Raw genomic sequence first — 21614 nt, forward strand, 5'->3', positions numbered from 1 at the left:
CACTCCGGCACCTTCCACCCATGCGGGGAAGCCACACCGGTCCCCCAGCCCCTGTTGCAGGTTGCCGGCACCGCTCTTCCGTGGTCTTCCTATTTGGAGTCCTCGGAGTCGGAGGTGGAGTCATACCACTCCAGCAGGGGCAGAAGGTCTGAGTCCCGGCACAACAGACAGCCCTACCTGGCACTGTGGCCAGGTCAGTAGCCATTCTGGATGCCCTGGGTGTTCCACCAGAGCCAGAGGTCGCACTCCAGGTCCGCGTCAATGATCTCGATGTTGCTTGTGCCTCCACCACTCCGAAGCCAATCGGCACCAGCCTTGGGTCTGACACTATCGGCACTGGGGGCACCGGCAGTAGCTACACAGCTGCCACAGCATTGACGACCGCGGCACCACTGGTAGTGACCGTGCCAGTCCTAATGTCGGTGACTGTGCCGGGGCACTGGGGGTCAAGAGACCCACCTCAGTGCTGAGGGCAGGGAACAGTACCCATTGCCAGCAGGGCTTCGTCCTCACGTGATGAGGTTGTGGTGGACGCGTCAGTGGCCCCGGCCCTGGAGGAAAGCAAGATGCTGCAGCAGCTGCTTATGAGGGTGGCACAGAACCTGGGGATCCAGGCGGAGGAGGTGGTGGAAGACGCTGACCCCATGGTCGACATCCTTGCTCCCTTGGGCCCCTCCCACATTGCCCTGCCACTAATTAAAACAATTAGCCCTGGTCTGCACTGTGTGTGGGGGGGGAAGGGTCAACCTAAGATACGCAACTTCAGCTACGTGACCTGCCCATAGTGAGGCCAATAAGACGTAGTGGCAGACCCCTGCCTTTTTGCCTCCAGCTGCAAAGAGGAAAAAGCGTCGGTACTTTGTTCCCTCGAAGGGCTATGGGCACCTGTACACCCACCCTCCGCCAGACTCCCTGGTAGTAGACGCAGCCAATCAGCGGGAGCGCCTGTGTTCCCTGTAAGCTGCGCGGTTGGGCAACCGCGCAGGAGAGATTTAAGTGATCTCCAGCTGATAGCAGAGCGCGGACAGCTGGCAGAATGTGTTCAGGTGCCCCTCCCCCAGGGTGCATAAAAATCAATTATTTTTTTTAAAAAAATCAAAAAAATTGGATTTTTTTATTTAAATCGGACTTTTTTGATAAAACGCTTTTTGAGGAAAAAACCTATCTAAAGATAGTTTTAATTAAGATACATTATAGCTCAAAGATAGCTCATGATGGAGTAGGGATTATAAATTCTAATTCTATAGTATGAGACAATATATTTAAGAAAAGTTTTGTAAATGAGTTCCAATAGTTCATGGATTAGGGACCCAATCTTATGGAGTTCCAGGGGCTTCTGTATAGATTATTTAGGTTAATCTTTCTATCTACCCAATGGGACTCAGTGCTCAGTCTAGAAGATACCATCAGAGATGCTTAGTTTTGCAGTTCTTAAACTGTGGATGTGTCTCTCCAGAGGTAACATGCTTGTTAACAGCAAAAAATGTTTTAAATATATAGAGGTGAGAAATAACAGATCTCAACTCAATTGTCCCTCTGCAAATTTGTGTACACAGAGTCAATCCCTTACCTCTCTCTAAAAGTGCAAAGTTTCGAAAAGTTCAATAAATAGAAGATTGTTGGGGGCGGAATAGATCTGGACAAGGAGAAGAAGTCTGGAGATAAATGTGAGAAGCGAGGGACATGTGCTTGTTTTGTTAAAATATATGTTTGCTGTTGAAGAAAAAAATCCAGAATACTTAACATTGTTTTAGTTAAATAAAACACTTTAAATGTTTGTCTGGTGATGTTCTCCTCCTAATACAGCATGGCAAGAAAATCCTCCAAATATTAATGATTAACCTGTTAAACTGGAGATAGTTTACCTCCCAATGACTTCATAAATATCTGCTTCAGTTACCTTTGGTAAATGGAATAACCAAACAATCATTCATTTTCTGATATAGCTGTAAAACTAATCTGAAAAGTTTTCAAAATAAATCACTTTAAAATATATGCTGTGTTCCTTCTAAAAATGAAACCTACATCTATCTCTGAGTTGTGAAGAATATGTATTAAGGTTATAACAACCAAGAAGAATGCACTTTTATGTAGAAATCCATGATTAAATGGAGTGTTCCTGACTAGTGATATTTAAATCATGATTTAAATCAAATCCACCCTGCCCTCCCCCCACGTTGTTCCGTCCTGCAGCTGCTCCTGGGACCCTCCTGCTGGCTGTGCAGAGTGGGGGTGGGGTGGGGTGTGGGTGGGAGCTGATGTCAGGGTGTCCCCCTCCATCATCCCTTCCTTGGATCCAGGGGACTTTAAGGACACTTACTTTTACATTTCAATCACGCCGTCCCACAGAAGGTACCTCAGGTTCATGGTGAGCCACAATCAATACCCGTTCATAGTCCTCCTGTTCGGCCTGTCAGTGGCTCCTTGACTGTTTATCAAGAGCATGGCAGTCGTCGCTGCATTCCTCCAGGTGTTTCCGTGCTCAACAACTGGCTGATCAAAGCAGTGGCAGTGGAGGCGCAAGTTGACTTCATGAGAACAACGTTCGACCAACTGGGCCTTCTCAATGTGCAAAAATCAGCTCTGTCCCCCATTCAGCGGATAGAGTTTATAGGGGTGGTATTGGACTCCACGCAGGCCAGGGCGTACCTTCCGGATTCGTGGTTCCAGCAAGAAATTGCCTAAAGCTTCTGGGACACATGGCCGTTTGTACCTATGTGGTACAGCACGTCAGGCTCGGACTCCGGCAGCTCCAAGCATAGCTGGCCTCGGTATATCAGCCGATTCGGGACAATCTGGACAAGGTTCTCACTCTTCCCCACCCGGTCCTCAAGTCCCTCCTGTGGTAGTTCGACCCACAGATGGTGGTTGCGGGAGTTCCCTTCACCAGACCTCAGCCATCCCTCTCGCTGGTGACAGACGTGCTGGGGTGGGGTGCATATCTGGGAGACCTCAGGATACAAGGTCTCTGGTCCCAGGTGGAGCTCTCTTTTCACATCAACATCCGAGAGCTGAGAGTGGTCCGCCTGGCATGCCAGACCTCCTGGGTGCATCTGGAAGGGAAATGTGTATCGGTCATGATGGACAACACCACAGCGATGTTTTATATAAACAGACGGGGGTGCATGCTCCTCTCCCCTTAGGCAGGAAGCCCTCAAGCTGTGGGACTTCTGCGTAGCTCACTTGATACACCTGGAAGCATCGTACCTCCCTAGAGTACAGAACGAGTTGTCGGATTATATTAGCACGTTGTTCCATGGCCACAAGTGGTCTCAGTGCCCAGATGTCATGAACCTCATCTTCCAACAGTGAGGGTTTCCCCAGATAGACCTGTTCGCCATGCAACACAACAGGAAGTGCCAGCAGTTTTGTTCCTTCCTGAATCACAGCCCCGGCTCCATCGCAGATGCGTTCCCTCCAATTCCTCTTGTTCACAAGGTGCTCCTCAAAGTTCAGAGGGACAAGGCCTCAGTGATATTGATAGCTTCAGCACTGGTACACATCTCTCCTGGAAAGCCCCAGTCACCTTGCTGCTCTTCTCGGACTTGATAACTCAGGATCACGGCTGTCTCAAGCACCCTAACCTCAAATTACTGCACTTCATGGCATGGAAACTCCATGTCTGAACCCGATGGAGCTCACTTGTTCGGACCCAGTCAGACAAGTCCTCCTTGGCAGTAGGAAACCTTCCACGAAGGCTGCTTACCTGGCACAACACCGTCCAACTCTCATGTGCATGCCTCTCATACTGGGTTACCTTCTTCACCTTAAGCAGCAGGGGCTGTCCAGGTAGTCAGTAAAGGTGCACTTGGCCACCGTCTTGGCCTTCCATCCAGGCATGGAGGGCCAGTCGGTCTTTGCCAACCCCATGGCCAGTCGTTTCCTGAAAGGTCTCGACAGGCTATATCTGCACGTTCGACAGCCGGTCCTGACCTGGGACCTCAATCTGGTCCTTTCCAGGCTAATGGGGCCACCTTTCAAATCACTGGCAACAAGTTATCTACTGGTTTCAGAGTAACAACCGTGTTAGTCTGTATTCGCAAAAAGAAAAGGAGTACTTGTGGCACCTTAGAGACTAACCAATTTATTTGAAAGCTTATGCTCAAATAAATTGGTTAGTCTCTAAGGTGCCACAAGTACTCCATGTTATCTATTGTTTCTCTCATACAAGGTGGTGTTTCTGGTAGCAATAACGTCAGCCAGGAGGGTGTCTGAGCTCAAGGCCTTAACATCAGAGCCTCCTTACACAGTGTTCTATAAGGACAAGGTTCAGCTCAGGCTGTATCCAGCTTTCCTCCCTTAGGTCATCTCCCAGTTTCACGTTAACCAAGGCATCTTTCTCCCAGTTTTCTATCCTAAGCTGCGCTCAAGCGGCTTAGGATAGAAGCACACTCAAATTCTCATGGCTGACTTCCCCCCCTACACAGTAGATCATAGAGACAAGGTGGTGTTAAAGCCTCACCCTAAGTTTTGTTCCTGAGATGGTCTCAGAATTCCATCTGAAACAATCAGGTATCTTGTTTGTCTTCTTCTCAAGTCCCACTCTACACTGGGACAGACGAATTTACACAAACTGGATGTTTCGAGCGCCCTGTTTTTTACTACATTTACAGAACCAAACTGTTCAGATTGCCTTCCCATTTGTTTCCGTTTGTTGCTGGCCATTCCAAAGGCCAGGCCATTTCATCACAAACAAAATCTTTCAGTGGGTAACACACTGTATCTGACTACATTGCCAGTAGGCTGATGTACCTCTCCTGCTTAACGTCTGCTTGAGAAATGTGTCAGTTTCTGAAATCTGCAAGCCAGTTGCATTGTGGAATTAACCACTAACCTTTGTCAGACATTGTGTTGGACTTAGGCACAAAGGACGATGCGGAGTTCAGGAGAACAGTATAAAATTGTTTGACTCATGCAACTGATGCTTCTCATCCCACCATCCAGAGGGGTTACTTCTTGACAGTCACCTGCAGTGGGATCTACACTGACATATACTTGGAGAGAGAATGGTTGCTGAACCCTACATAACTGTCCTTCTCTGAGGAGTTATAGTCAGTATGGATCCCACAACCTTCCCTCTGTCCCTGCTTTTGGCATCCTCAGGCTTCGAATTGCAAGGGGACAGAGAGGGATGCAGTTGCTCCATCCTTCATGCTCTCACGTGGGTATGCAGCCCTGATGGACGCTGCAGTTCAAGACTCCAATCTCGTGTACATGAGGCACATGTGCACCCACAGCGGGATCCACGCTAACAACGTCTAGAAGAATGACAGTTACTGTAGGGCAAGCAACTATTCTTCATGAATTGGTTGAGTTTGGATGGCTGGGAACACTGAGTGCCCCTGCTGATCAACTTATGGAGCAGCCTAAGTGACAATTGCTTAGATGCTCACCCTCTTCTCCCACCCTTCTTCCTGGAGAAGAAGCACACTGAGGGCAGAATGGCATCTCCAAACAGGGCACACTTTACATTCCATGTAAATGGAATCATGAAGTCTCTCATGTCATGGTCACAGGTCATTACATTTCACCCAGTTATCCCTGTACTGAGCCCGATAACTTGAGAGTATATTCAAGGGAGGAAGGTTCGCTGTGAAGGCAGGCAGGCCCCAACCACAAGGGGACCAGGCTAAAGAGAGAGGAGGACCAAAGGGCTGCCTAGCCTATGGAAGCTGACAAAACCCAGGGCTCACAGGAGGTGTGAGATCAGACAGAGGGTGGGCTGTGTTCAGTATTAATTGTTTTTTCAAAGCTCTATAATTCTTGAGTGCTTTCAAGAGCAAAGTGTTTGTGGTTAAGAAATCCATTTGCTAAGCCTGTATTCCTCACTGGCCTACCATGTTGTCCTGAAAGGGTTAATCAAGAAGCTCAGAATGCCCACAGAGCTGGGGACTCGGAGGACTTTGGCACTGGTTCCAAGGTCTGGGCAGCTGGGGTGCAGAGCCCCACATCCCAAGGAAGGGGTGCAGGCAAGAGATCTGTGCTTTTAGAGACCTAGCGCTAGGAATAGTGCCTCGGTTCTGCCCGCAGCCAGTTGCACTTTGGAACATGAGAGATACAGCAGTTGGATCCTCTCACAACAGTCCAGAGGCAGACAGGGCCAAGATGTGACATGCTGTGTTAGGCCTGTATCAAACCATTTCCACATATCTGAAGGAGGCCTGGGCTGGAGTCTCTTTAGATCTTATCAGCACTTTGTCAGAGTATGACATAAGGCATTGCCTCCTTCCCATGGCTGGACACATGCTATCTCTGCAGTTCAGAGATAAATTCCAGAACCAAGACTCATATGAACCAGTTCTTTGACGTACCATTGAGCATTATGGCGTGAGACCTTTGCCTCACTTAGGGACTGCAGGGCACCCCACCAACTCTCACTGACTTAGCGGAACTTGCAGATGAGAAATGACTGTAAAATGCTGTCAGAGGACTCCATGTTATTTGTGTGTCACTGATTCAATAATCAAATGCTTTCAGTCTACAAGGAAGAAAGTTGTCTCATCCACTGTCCCCACCAACAGTCAGATCTGCAGACCCCAGTGGGATCTGAGACAAGCTGGCTTCTTTCTTCCTTGGGCACCATCAGTAGTAAAGGTTCCAGAGGCCAGGCTAGGCCCTCAGAGACATCTGTTCAGTCTTGGTGACGGTGGACTTGCACAAGTGTAACTGTGATAGCAACTTACTAAACAATTCTGATGATGCACAAGAAGTGGAATCCAGTCCACTTCCCCACAGTTGTGCTGTTCTTACAAGTATAAAAAGTGGTGAACATTCCTTTTGCATAGGGTGATACCATTTCAGAGCAGAACCACACCTGAATGCTGCCTCAGTGCATGTAGATCTCTGCAGCATCCATAATGTGTTTATAAATGGTCTCCTCATATAGGATTTCAGAATGAAATGAGGATGTCCTGCTCTCAGTGTTTGTGATTTATGAAGGTCGTTGTGCGTTTAACTAGAGAGATAAGGACCGTGAAATGTCAGCTTAAGACGGTAAGGAAATTAACCAAAATGTAAAAAGCGCCATTTGATATTTGATAGTGTTGAAATACAGATTTATTAGCTCATACAGGTGTAGGCTGAAAGACACAGACTCTTTGCTCAAGTGACCAAAAGATGGTGTGAATATAATGAAAAGGGAGGGCCTTTTACATTGACACATACTGCTCTGATCTTTTAGAAGGAAACTAAGGTGTTTAAAAGCCTATTTGCTTTCTCCATTTGTATTTTAAGATAATGTATAATTCTTAGAAAGCCATCTTGCATGTAAGCTAAACAAATCCTTTGTTATTAGCAGAGGAGAGTTCTGGGCTGTATTAGCTAACCATGTATCTCTATTGGAGATGTTGTATTGAATGGGAAAAGAGGCTCCCGCATGCAATCAGAACAAGCTATGATGTAAAAACCCACTGAGGGGTTCTTTTAAAGTTCAGAGTATTAAAAACCATATCAGTCAATTTTCTTTAGTGTGAGTGGGTCAGTGGGGGAGGGAGTGTCAGTGGGTTTCTTCATGCTTGGTGTCGAATTGAGGAGTAATTAGTGGGACAAACTGATGAGGATTCATTGGGTCAAACTCATTGGGGGGTTCTCACCAGCAAGAATTCCCTATAGAGTTAGAACCACTGTAAACTAGCTTGCAATCGGTAACTGTAGAGAATGTTTTAGAAGTGTATTAGAACCTGCAATTAGCTTTATGACTGCAGAGTATTAAGAGATTAAAAATTTGGGATAGAAAGGACTCACTGGATCATTTAGTCCATTCCTCTCATCAGTATGACTCTAACCCCTGAGACTGGACATGTCGATGTTAAAGTGTAAAGGTGTTGACTGTTTTTCCTTTTTAGATCAAAAAAGCAAATAATATCAAGCATCAAATGTAAGTTCTCTTTTTGGACATGTTATGTTTAAATTTAGTTACTCTTTATCACACAAATATAGCTGACCCATGCAGTCATCCTTATCCTAGGGCTGAATTACTTAAATTGTTCAGACCTCTGCACAAGTTCCAGTTGTTCTGATGAAGGTTTCAAATTGTCTCTTCAATTATAAATTTCGATGTTTACCTGTGACAGTCTGTTTCAGTCTGGCACATATGGATGTTCTTTGTCAAAGCGTTCTTAAGCTAAGCATTGATAGGCAGAAAGGGAGTATAAATGGCCATTCAAGCAGTAAGAGAGACAAGATGGGTGAGGTAATATCTTTTGTTGGACCAACTTCTGTTGTTGAGAGAGACAAGCTTTTGAATTTACAGAGCGCTCTTCTTCAGGTCTGGAAAACTAACTCAAAGTAGTTGGTATTTTTAGAAGGCTTGATCTTCCAGTATCATTTTCTCAGATTCATCTCCCAGAGATGTTTTTCCTGAGCTATTGTCAGGTCTTCTGACCTGTTCACTTTGACAAGTTCACCTATTGTTCAGAGACACTTAAAAGGCGGTTAAACCTTTTTGACAACTCTGACCCTTTCCTCTAGTAAGTTCTCTGCAAACAGCTAGGTTCATCATAACCGGCTCAATGCTAAGTAGCATAGTCAGGCCTGTGTAAGGTTCACTCACGGTCAGACCAGTGTAAAAATCTGTGTGCTTATCATTGCCATTCCAAGCAGAATGAAAGCTGCAATCCCGTCTTCTCTCTGCCTGTAGAAAGAACTTGCTGGAGTGAGATGCAAAGCTCCTCAATAAGGGGAGTTTGAAGGTTCTGGTTTCCTTTTGGAACTATAATGTTGGAGCTGAGCATCCACAGTTTTGGCTAAAATCAGTGTGTGTTCTGGCATTTTCACCTGATCTAATCTTCTCTGTATGGTCTGCAGTTGTCGTGAGCTTGGCTGTAGCTGGTGTGTTGCTCATATAATTGTCCCAGGGATGGAGGACATTTTTACTATTTCTGATGACTGTGCTAGAGTTACTCCCTGGTAGCATGAACAGTGCTACATAGAGTGTGATTTAAATGCACATGCATTTTACAATATACCATCTAAGGTGAAATCTACCCAGGAGTCTAATTCAGACAAGAAGAATCTCAACTTAATACGTATTACTACAAATATTTTTGATCTATAAAATTACCCAGACCCACTGATCTCTTGCTTTAAATCATATGCTTATGTTCTGCTGCACCTTTCTTAGTTGTCAGCCTCGCTTAATTTCTTCATGCAAAGAAAGTATCGTAAGACTAAAATGAGATGGCAGAGCGACAGAACTGCATCTTCTGTGCATATGGGGTGAGGTTTTGCTGCTTACCGCCTTACAGGAAAATCAATCTGACTTTTGCACTGCCGAGAAGAGACCTTCACTGCAGTTGTTTTATAGAGACATTACTGCAGATTTATCGTATCTGTTCACCTGCCTCCATGTTGTTAAGTGCCAGGTTAGAAAGAGGCTGGTGTTTTGCTCAGTACCGTCAGTCAGTGAAACTAATTTGTTGCTACGAGGTATTAACAACTTCTCTCTTCCTTTTCTCTCTGTGGTCCAGATGGGATCAGTCCAGTGCCTCAGGATGTATCTTATCCCTTTGCCAGTGAAACAGCTTCCTTAAACTCTTGTTTCATCACCACATAGTTAAAGCCTTTTAACTCCTTGAACCCCTAGCTGGGATTGGGGGCTGTAGGGTACTTCAGTGTATTCTGTTCAGGCCAGCCTGTGTGTCCATGTGGAGAGGGCTGTAGAGTTATACGTGGTTTTTTATTAACTTGGTTGGAAAATAGATGCAAGTGGAAGTACTTGGAAAGTCAATCAGAAAAAAAATGACATAGTGGCTGAATAGAAAAGCCTTTGGCCATTCGTTTAGAAATACACATGCGATAGCTGCCCAGCAGCACATTCATGTTCATAACTAAATGTCGGGCATTTGCTACTTAGAATTTCTCTTTGAAAACATAGTACTCGTGAATAATTGTTGTTTTCTTTTTGCGTAAACAATTTGCAGTAGAGTGGTGTGCCTAAATATTCTGTACCCATATTATTGCCCCTTTATAAATATTGCACAACATAAAATAGAGAGTAAACATTACATACTGGCTGGAATTTTCAAAAACACCTGAATAATTTAGGAGCACAAATTCATTTAAAATCAGTGGTTTCAGAGTAGCAGCCGTATTAGTCTGTATTCGCAAAAAGAAAAGGAGTACTTGTGGCACCTTAAAGACTAACCAATTTATTTGAGCATAAGCTTTTGTGAGCTACAGCTTAAGTGAGCTGTAGCTCACGAAAGCTTATGCTCAAATAAATTGGTTAGTCTCTAAGGTGCCACAAGTACTCCTTTTCTTTTTCTTTTTTTAAAATCAGTGTGACTTGTGCTTCTATGTCACTTAAGCTCTTTGGAAAATCTCCCTCAATGTGTTTGTTAAAACTATTGAAGTTTATACACATTAAAAGCAGTGACTAGAAGGGAAGACATAATGCCCTGCTTTTGGAACTTGCTAAGGAGAAATACCCGTAGAATGTATTATTTAGGCACGCCATCTGCCTTTGCTTTCTGCTGCAGTGTGGAGTGAATGCTTTTCTGAAGCCCATGGCAATGTTCAGTTTGTTGGCTGATATTATTAGGCCTACAAAGCAGTGGTCATGAGCCAGATATGGTGAGCTCCCATTTATCAAGTCCTCTACAATCACCACATAAGTAGGACCAGTCAGCAGACAGTAGATTCCAGCACAGTTTTGGGAGGGATCAAATAAGTGGAACTTGTGGGCCTACCCAATCACAACCAGGTGGTGTTGGCTGTTGGGAAAGTCATTGAGAACCAACCTTGTGGATGGTGTTGGGTGGCCACTGATGTCTCATGACACAAAACAAAGGTCATGAGTATAGCACTTCCTCCATTGGGCTGACCGGAACGTGCCGCTGCATTTGGCATCGTAGAGGAAATGTTGGTCTTCGGTGAAAGCCCAGGATGCTACCTGTTCTCCAGCATGGTAGTTCTTATAGCCACGTGGGCTGTGGTGGCTATTGAAATCGCTGACGTGGATGATAGGATGGCTTGGTGTTGGCAATGCTGGACATAGCTGTTCCATTAATGGTGACTTGTACATGTTTTTGTCTGTCAGATCGCCAATCTCGATGGTGACTGAGTAGGGGTTTGTAATAGGCATGACCTGGATGGAATCCTTAAGGTCATATTTTACATGCATTGCAAGTGCATATTTGGGGTGATGGCTTGCAGATACAAGGGCATATCTGGTAATCTTCGATTGTTGGCCTTCACTCTCCGGGTGGGTTTCTTGTAGTGCAATGACATCAATGTTTTAAGTCCTCAGGATCATTGCTATGTAGTCACACTTCGCGTTAGACAGACCCTTGATGTTGAGCTGTGTAATTTGCAGCAGTGGGCCTATTTGAATGAAGGTTTGGCCCTGACATGGGCCATTATTGCTGTTGTATTTCTGACTGGGAGGTCCCTTAAGGACGTTTGGTTGCCAATTTGATGACATTTGTTGTGGTTTTGCATGTAATAGGGGAGACCATGTGAAGGTTGTCATCTTCTCCCCCACAACAGCATTGCTTGAGTCTTTGAACTCAGCAAGAAGAATAAGGTGGTGTTGAAACGGTGACGTGCTAGAATTCACAAGGTCAAGCTGCAAAGCCTGGAAGCTCCTTTGTCTTTTAGACAGTGCGGCTCCAGCGGTATACAAACCACCTCAAATAAGTACAGATGCTATCTTCACACAGTTAATTTCCAACTCCTGTGTGCTGATGGATAAAAACATCAGGCAGCAAGTCCACAAATAACTTGATCGCACCCTGAACCAGTGCCAGTTGTCTTCACCCCTTTCTGCCCCCTACACAATAGATCAAGTGGACAAGGGTCTCTCCAACACTAAGTCCAGGAAGGCCACAGGAATGGATGGAATACATCTGGAATTCCTGAAGGAAAGGCAAGAAGATGACTGGCAGACTTCTCCAGCAACATCCAATCATCTGGGATAATAACAAAAGAGTAGAAGGTAGCCAAGTTCATAACCATTTTGAAGTCCAAAAAAGAGGCTACCAATCCAAAAACTACTGGCCCATCTCTCTCCTTTGCAGTTGTTATAAACTGTTGGAGCAGCTCCTACTTCAGAGGTTACAGCCAACACTGGAGCAACTGGTCCCCAATGAGCAAGCCAGATATAGAACCAGTTGTAACTGCTGTGACCAGGTGCTGGCCTTAACCAGCTACATAGAATACAGCTACCAGCAAAAATTAAGAACAGTGGCAGCCTTCATTGACTTTCTTCTGCAGACAGTACTGTGTGGCACAAAGGTCTCCTGCTGAAGTTATCATTAGCTTTCCCATGCCAATCACCAACAGACTCATCACCGGATTGCTGAGTAACAGGAGATTCACTGTTCCCCTTGGTAAATCTGCCAGTAAATCATGGAGATTGAACAACGTTCTCCCACAGGGATCCATTTTAGTGCCCACACTGTTCAGTCTCTATACCAGAAACATTGTGGTCATGTCATTCCACATAAATTCATTTATGCAGAGAACTTTGTGTTAGAAACACAAGTGCCCTCTCTGGAGGCCACAGAAAAGGTCATGAACAGCCATCTCCAGATACTTGAGACGTATTTCAAAGCTTGGTGACTGAAACCCAATATTTTGAAAACACTTGTCTCTGCCTTCCACCTGAATGTCAAGAAGACCAAAGTGCTGCTGAAAGTGGGGTTTTGTGGTCTGCCTCTTTCATGTGACCACAATCCACAGTACCTTGGGGTTTCCCTCGATTGGATGCTGAGCTATTGGCAACACCAAAAAGAAGATAAAGAAAAGGATTAACATCATCCGGAAGCTTGCTGGGACATCCTGGGGATGTGATGTACACATGTTTAGAACGTTTGTACAAGCTCTGGTCTTGCCAACAGCAGAGTATTGCATGCCAGTTTGGGGCAACAGCTCCACACCAATCTCGTTGACACTGAAATGAATGCCGCGCGCACTGTTGTTAGTGGCTCTCTCAAATCAGTACCAATACCGTTGCTTCCAGTTTTGGAGAGCATTGTGCCAGCCAGCATCAGGAGAGGCATTGCAGTGGTCCAAGAATACAATTAAGGTCCTGGCTGCTCCGGACCTGCCAATACACCAAAGCTTCAGTGCACTGCCACCCTCCAGCGTACTGCTCAAATCGGTGAAGCCTTTCTGGATACACGTGTCAATGCTACAGGCGAAGGGAAAGGATGCCAGCACGCGCTGGCTTGGCTTGTGGGCCGCTTGTCTGTCCCAAACAAAGACCTGATTGAAGATCCAACAAAAGAAATCCTAGGATTTTGCCTTCTCTGTAGGCATTGGATTGTACTCCAACTGCATTTGGACAATGCACAGAAGGTGTGGATATCTTCTCCACAAATGGAAAATCAAAGAATCACCAAATTGTGACCGCAAAGGACAGATTTTAAGTGATTATAAGGGATAGCAAATAGCTCAAAGCAGATTACTGAGTAAATAAAACAAAAATGCAAACTAATCTTAGTACACTAAAGAAACTGGCTACAAGTAGTAATTTCTCACCCTAAATGTTGTTTTAAGTAGGTTGCAGAGTTTCTTGTAGGCAAACTGCTCTTGGTTGCAGCTTAGAACTCCAGATATTCCTTTCATAGGCCAGACACCTTCTAGCCTGGGTCCAGTCCTTTCTTCCCCAGATCAGGTGTTTTCAGCAGTCATCTTGGGTGGGGATTCAGTGAAGAACCGACCTAGATTAACTCACTTCCCTGCCTTAAATAGGATTTACATATGGTGGGAATCCTTTATTTCCCAGTCTGATGGGGTTCAGTACCAGGTGACATAATCACATGACCTGTAGTGTCAAAGCAGCATCTGAGGAAGTTTCTCAGGAAGGTGAGAGATTAGCAACTTCAAAATCCTATTGTTTTCCCTAATGGCCCATGCAGGCTGATTGCCTACTATCTGGTGGGCATTCCCCAGGTGTAAACACAGTTGTAATTGTTACCTAGTTAATATTCCTAATTTCAGATACAGAAATGATACCTGGATGATCATAGTCAGTACATCATAACCTTTCCAGTGATACCATTTTGTATAAAACATCTCTTAATTATGCCATATTCATATAATAACATTATTTCTATGAAGAATACAGGACATAATGTCACAGAAGGATCTTCTACAACCTCCCTAGGCATCTGTTCCATTGTCCTCCTGTTCTTACAGTTAGGAAGTTTTTCCTGAAATTTAATCTAAATCTGCTATGCTGGAGTTTGACCCCATTGCCTCTTGACCTGCCCTCTGTGGCAAAAGAGAACAACTTTTCCCCATCTTTTTAGGGCAGCTTTCAAGTATCTGAAGACAGATGATATTCATGTCCCCCCTTTAATCTCCTCTTTTCCAAACTAAACATACACGTTTCCTTCAGCCTTTGCTCCTATGGCTTACATTCCATCCCTTTGATCATCTTTGTTGCTCACCTCTGGATCCTTTCCAGTTTCTGTACATCCTTTCTATACATTGGTGACCAAAATTTGACACAGTAGAGCTGAGGCCTAACTAGTGGTATTATCACCTCCCGTGACTTATGTGCTATCCTCTGTTAATGCAACCTAAAATTACCTTTGCTTTTTTTGAAACAGCATTGCAGTGTTGGCTAATGTTGAGGTTGTAATCCACGACAACTCCCAAATCCTTCTCGGCTGTGCTGCTGCCAAGCCAGTTATCCCCCATTCTGGATTTGTGCATTTTATTTTTCTTCCCTAACTGTAGCACCTTACGTTTGTCTTTTCTGAATTTCATTTTTATTGTCTATAGCCCAGTTCTCCAGTTTATCAAGATCCCTCTGAATTTTTGCTCTGTACTCCCAAAGTGTATCTTTGTTTGCAGTTGTTTAACCAATTATGTATCCACTTTATGGTAGTTATGCCAAGCCTGCATTTCTCCAGCTTACTTATCAGAATATCATGTGGGACTGTTTCAAAAGCCTTGCTGAAGTCCGAGGTATGTTATGTCCACCACATTCCCCCATCCATCAGATCAGTTACCCTGTCAAAGAAGGAAATCAAGCTGGTTTGGCATGACTTGTTCTTAGTAAATCCATGAGGACTTACTGGAGAGATTTAGGTTGGATATTAGGAAAAACTTTTTCACTAGGAGGGTGGTGAAACACTGGAATGCGTTACCTAGGGAGGTGGTGGAATCTCCTTCCTTAGAAGTTTTTAAGGTCAGGCTTGACAAAGCCCTGGCTGGGATGATGTAATTGGGGATCGGTCCTGCTTTGAGCAGGGGGTTGGACTAGATGACCTCCTGAGGTCCCTTCCAACCCTGTTATTCTAGGATTCTATGACTCACCCCCCTTCATCTTCCAGGTATTTGCAAATTGAATGTTTTATTCATTGCTCTAATAGCTTCTCAGGTATCAAGACATGCTGGCGGGTCTGTAGTTCCCTGGCTCCTCCTTTCCCCCCTTTTAAAGATGGGCAGTACGTTAGCCTTTCTCCAGTCATCCAGCACGTCTCCTGTCATCCATGAGTTTGCAAATATTTTTGCCAGTGGCTCCGAGATTTCTTCAGCTAATTCCTTCAGCACCCTTGGGTGAATAGAATCTGGCCCTGCTGGTTTGAATTCATTCAAATTGGTGAGAAGATCTGACGTGTTCTTTACTTATCCCGATCAGCGTCCCTTCCTCTGTGTTGTCTATGAAAACTTTGCTAGCCATCCAGTCACATGTTGTTTTTTGTGAGAAGACTGAAAGCAGCTCTGCTTCTCCCTTGAGCAGTGGTCCCCCACCGTACATTGGGTAAGCTTAATTCAGTTCTCTTCAAAGGTTCCAGATATACATCCCTGGAACCCATCAATCACTAGTCATACTGTGCCTGGTCTGCGTATGAGCCAGAGTCAAGGTAAACTTTTCCCACTTTACCAGTGAACAGCCCTGGTCTAGTAATGCCACCTCTAGGAATCATAGGGGAGTCTGGTCTCCATGGCCCATCCATGACTCTGCCTCTCAGTTGACACTCAGTGAGGGAAAACACTCATTGATTGGACTTATCAGATGTGTCCATCTTGTCTCAGGGTGCACAGACAGAAATTAAACTAAAATACTTAACAACACACGCAGACAACTTACTCTCACTCCAAGAGTTAATGCTGCCTTCACAAGTCACAGCATGAGATGTTTAGGTGGTGATGAGTTTCAGGTACTATCAGCACCTCGATTGGATTTGGGCCTGGTGAAGGTCTTTGAATCCCAAATACTAATCTCCTGAGCCGTCCGGCTTGGTGCATTTAAATGACCCTGTAGACATTGATGGTACCTGGTGTAGTAAGGGTCAGAAGTCATTTTAACTGTAAAATATGTACAGTTTGGAGATAAAGAGCAAAATCTATTTAAGTCCCGAAGTAACAAATATAAAACTAAAATCTTATATTATGGGAAATATGTAGAAAGAATCATGAAATCTGTCCAAGGTGTGTTGATAGACACATCACCTGATGACAGTAAGTAAAATGAAGTTACTGTGTAATGCATCATGTTCTTTCAAACTTGACTTGTACTTCACCACTTCATAGGAAAATCATTTTTTTCAAATTTTGACTTCCGTCCCCCTTTATACTTACACCTTCTCCTTGTATCTGAAAATCTCTGCTCAGGATCTGCAGGCAATTGTGGCAGTGGTGCCAGTAGTAAGAACCAGTTCTTTTATCTATATCATGTTAAGACCTGAAAAGTTTCTTTAAATCTGCTTATGACTCCTGATTGCTGCCCAGGGCAGTCAAGATTTCAAAGTGCCATAGACCTATCGACTAATCCTAGCCCGTGAGTGTGGTTTGTACAGCAAGGAGCTGTACACGTTCTGATGAAAAGATTCTGCAGGCTGTGAGGGCTGTTTCCTGATAATATGTTGACAGTGAGTTAAAATGCACTGTGTGGGCAAGACAGCATGACATACCCAGTGTTACCTGTGCATTTCATTGTGGCTGACAAGCCATTTGTAAGGGGTGAAAAGGGCCCCAGAGTCTCTGCCAGTCTAGGATGTATATACTCCTACTCACTACTTTTTAAAGCTTGTTAGTTCTTGGGAGGGCTGAACTGAAGGAAATGGGAGTCCTTTTTAGACCTGGAAAAGGCAATTCTTGATGTGAGGCTGTGTGTGAGACTTCCCAGCTGGGTTCAGCTCTTCTAAACAATATTAATAGTGCCATTTTTAGGAAGGCAGTCTGATTCTAAATTAAAATGGGCTCTCAAGTATGGTTCATCTGATATAAATATAGGAAAAACAGCAAGAAACCAAACATTTAGGGTTTTAAAATTCACACGTAAAGACAGTTCTTGAGGGGTGGGGTGGGAGCATGATCAGAGTGGAGAAATGGGAGCCAGGAACTCCAGGACCACATCTTGTGAGGTGCTGAACACTCTGCAGGATCAAGTCCTTAAACTCCATCCCTCAGTTTCCCACCCTGAAAAATGTTAATATTAATGCTTCACAACCTGACATGTGAGAACTAGCTAATGGCTGTGATTCACACTGGAGATGAAAACTACTCCAGGAGTACTCGATATTCGTGTTTGAAATGTGTTGTTAAAGAAGATTTGTTTTAGGTTTTATTGGTGTATAATTAACTACAGAATCAAAATCCTATGAATACAGAGAATGATGTTCAACACTGCCCTTGAGATAACTTGTACTCTGAGACTGTATGTTAACCCATTTCCTTGTAATTTAATTAGGCCACCACCAAAGTGGAAGTGAATATGGAGACGGCAGAGTGTCTGCGGGTGACAAGGGGAGACTTCCTAGCCTCTCTGGAGAATGATATCAAGCCGGTGAGTGGGACCTATTTAATTCATATAATAAAGCAGTGAGTGCAGGAGAAGAACTTGTGCTTCCTTAATCAATGAATACAGCAACCACTTCAAATCTGTGCACATGCACAAATGTAATGTTGCAGCATGGCTTTTGAGATCATTTCTGTGGCTTAATAAAATTGAATACTGTTCAACAGGAATGAACTGAGATTCTGTCTCTTTCCCATCATTTTAGGGCTCTGTTCTGCAGCTTCTCTGCACATGGGAAGTGTCAAATAGAGCGATTGCAAGAGCGGGCCCTTCACTTTGCAGTACACACTAGTTGGTCTTTCTAATCTCATTGAAATCAATGAGAGATTTGACATTGAGTTCAGTGGCAGGAGGATTAGGACTCTGATGAAGAGAAGTTATCTTTTAGTAAAGTGTAGATGATTTCAGAACCTAATGGTAATTTACATAGGGATAGATGATATTGTATTTGATTAGAGGTTACCATTTGCTAAATAGGCAATAACATCTTATTCTATGGTCCTTTAAGACAACCTGTACTACATCACTGGTAAATCTATGATATAACTGCTCACTCAGTTAAAATGTGTACCAAAATCTCTCATAATTATATTGAAAAAGCCCACCACAGCTCCTGTCACTCTAGTTTTGTCTACTGGCCCTTGCCATGTTTTCCTGTGATCAAACAAGACTCACTATTGAGAATAATTTTTTCATCTTCTGAAACACAGGCATTTGGAACAAACCAGGAGGATTATGCAAGTTACATCATGAATGGCATTATCCAGTGGGGAGACCCTGTAACAAGGGTGCTGGAAGATGGAGAATTGCTTGTCCAGCAAACCAAAAACAGTGACCGCACTCCGCTGGTTAGCGTTCTTTTAGAAGGTGAGTTTAGGGGTACTAATGTCTGAAAGTGAGTAACACACACAATCCAGTCTGTGCAGTTATCAAATACAAGTACTTGGATTAGGCATCCAGTAGTGTGTGAAGTCCACTTATCAGAAAGAAAAGTATCATTAGTACCTGGCAAAATGACTAGATGAATGAATGTTGCATCAGATATTAAAATAGGTTTATCTGGTTCTGAGGGAGAGTAGGACATTGTCCATCCTATGACTGCTCTTGGAACACTAGAGCGGGGTGAATAATTTGTAACTAATAACCTGTTCGATCAGTTTTGACTTTGTTTGTAACCAGCCTGCAAGCAGATTGCAGTTACCTTGAATTGATTTGATACCTTGAATAGAGGGGGAATGATTTCCCCTCTCTTCGGCACTGGTGAGGCCACATCTGGACTACTGCATCCAGTTTTGGGCCCCCCACTACCGAAAGGATACGGACAAATTGGAAAGAGTCCAGCGGACAGTAGAGAAAATGATTAGGGGGCTGGGGCACATGACTTACGAAGAGAGGCTGAGGGAACTGGGCTTGTTTAGTCTGCAGAAGAGAAGAGTGAGTGAGGGGGGATTTGATAGCAGCCTTCAACTACTTGAAGAGGGGTTCCAATGAGGATGGAGCTTGGCTGTTCTCAGTGGTGGCAGATGACAGAACAAGGAGCAATGGTCTCAAGTTGCAGTGGGGGAGGTCTAGGTGGGATATTAGAAAACACTATTTCACTAGGAGGGTGGTGAAGCACTGGAATGGGTTGCCTAGGGAGGTGGTGGAATCTCCATCTTTTAGAGGTTTTTAAGGCCCGGCTTGACAAAGCCCTGGCTGGGTCGATTTAGTTGGGGATTGGTCCTGCTTTGAGCAGGGGGTTGGACTAGATGACCTCCTGAGGTCTCTTCCAACCCTCATCTTCTGTGATTCTGTGATATGTTACTTGAAGTTATTCAGTGAGTAGCTCCTGAGAGTAACTCTTTAGTTTGTTGCTTGTTCATGAGCAGTTTGTTGCTAGTGTGTGACACCTACACATTTTGTATTATTCGTTCATTTGGTTCGGCATGTAGCATGTATGTTATTTTTTTTTGATACCTGGTTGAATTGGTATCAGGGGTTAGCCTTGTTAGTCTGTATCCTCAAAAACAGCCAGGAGTCTGGTGGCACCTTAAAGACTAACAGATTTATTTGGGCATAAGCTTTCGTGGGTAAAACCCCACTTCTTCAGGTCCATGGAGTGAAAATTACAGATGCAGGCATTATTATACTGACACATGAAGAGAAGGGAGTTACCTCACAAGTGGAGAGTCAGAGTTGAAAGGGCCAATTCGATCAGGATGGATGTAGTCCATTCCCAATAATTGATGAGGGGGGTGTCAATTCCAGGAGAGGCAAAGCTGCTTGTGTAATGACCAATCCACTCCCAGTCCCTATTCAAGCCCAAATTAATGGTGTTAAATTTGCAAATGAAGTTTAGTTAGGCAGTTTCTCTTTGAAGACTGTTTCTAAGGTTTTTTTGTTCAAGTGTGGCTACTTTTAAATCTGTTATAGACTGTGCAGGAAGATTAACGTTTTCTCCTACTGGCTTTTGTATGTTACCATTCCTGATGTCTGATTTGTGTCGATTTATTCTTTTACGTAGAGACTGTCTGGTTTGGTCAGTGTACATGGCAGAGGGGCATTGCTTGCACATGATGGCATATATCACATTTATAGATGTGCAGGTGAATGAACCCCTGATGGTGTGGCTGATGATATTGGGTCCTCTGATGGTGTTGCTAAAGTAGATATGGGGACAGAGTAGGCAACGAGGTTTGTTACAGGGATTGGTTCCTGGGTTAGTGTTTCTGTGATGTGGTATGTAGTTGCTGGTGAGTATTTGCTTCAGGTTTGGGGGCTGTCTGTAAGTGAGGAATTAGGTTTCTGGTGTGAGTTTCTAGTTACAAATTCCACTTTTGCCTTTCACAGGTATTTTCAACATTTACACAGAATTCCTGCCAGCCCGCGCGTTTGCAAATGCACAAGGGGGCATGAATGTAATTTAAGAAAATTCATTTAAAATCAAAGCAAATGTGTCCAATGTTTTGCAGTAGTCAGCCAGCTCAATAAGACACAATAAGACACACAGCATCTTTTTGGTTCTTGGGTTTTTTTGCAAGTCGCACTCCTTGGAGTCCAAATAGTCTCTGTAAATCAGGGGTTCTCAAACTTTTGTACTGGTGACCCCTTTCACACAGCAAGCCTCTGAGTGCGACCCCCCACTTATAAATTAAAAACACTTTTTTTTATATTTAAAACTATTATAAATGCTGGAGGTGAAGCGCGATTTGGGGTGGATGCTGACAGCTTGCAACCCCCATATAACCTCATGACCCCTTTTGAGAACCCCTGCTGTAAATGAACCCATTTGGAAAGCAATGCTGTACAGGAGCTAAGAAAGGAGAGTCAATCTTCTATGAGTAAAGAGTCACTTCAAAAAGTCAGGTCCCTGTGAATAAGATTATTAACTTGCTCAAGTCCATATAGTTTACCTTGAGCCTTGCAAAATCTATTTTTCCCTCTTTCTGACTTGTATCTCTTCCTTTGTACAGGTCCCCCACATAGTGGAAAGACTGCCTTGGCAGCAAAGATTGCAGAAGAATCCAACTTTCCATTTATCAAGATCTGTTCTCCTGATAAGACAATTGGCTTTTCTGAAACTGCTAAGTGCCAAGCTATGAAGAAGGTACTGTGGGTATTACTGTAATTTATCTGAACCTGATTCTTGTGCACTCTGACATGGGATTGAAAAATGACTTTGCCCTAAATTGTGCTCTCCATTCTGAAAGTAGACTTATCCCCTAGCTCCTCCCCTTCCTTGTATGCAGGCTGGGGGCTATTGACGTAGCATTGATCTTATAAACTACCATCAGCAATATGGCTGAAATCTGAGTCAACCTCAGTTTCTTTTTAACAGTGTGCAAAGTCAAGCACTCAAAAGTTAGGAAATGCCAGA

The 21614-nt window shown here is 44.1% G+C and overlaps 1 protein-coding gene across 5 annotated transcripts in view; it reads left to right on the forward strand.

The window, feature by feature from the left end:
* The window catches only part of NSF (N-ethylmaleimide sensitive factor, vesicle fusing ATPase), a 174033-nt gene that overhangs the window by 106802 nt on the left and 45617 nt on the right, over nt 1-21614 (forward strand). For all 5 annotated transcript variants that reach the window (XM_037886719.2, XM_037886720.2, XM_037886721.2 and 2 more), the window contains 3 exons: nt 17651-17746; nt 18469-18625; nt 21211-21344. In XM_037886719.2, the coding sequence (XP_037742647.1) occupies nt 17651-17746; nt 18469-18625; nt 21211-21344 (387 nt within the window). The remainder of the gene's footprint in view (nt 1-17650; nt 17747-18468; nt 18626-21210; nt 21345-21614) is intronic.

The sequence above is a fragment of the Chelonia mydas genome, chromosome 27 (assembly GCF_015237465.2).
Source record: "Chelonia mydas isolate rCheMyd1 chromosome 27, rCheMyd1.pri.v2, whole genome shotgun sequence".
In the NCBI taxonomy this organism is placed as follows: Eukaryota; Metazoa; Chordata; order Testudines; family Cheloniidae; genus Chelonia; species Chelonia mydas.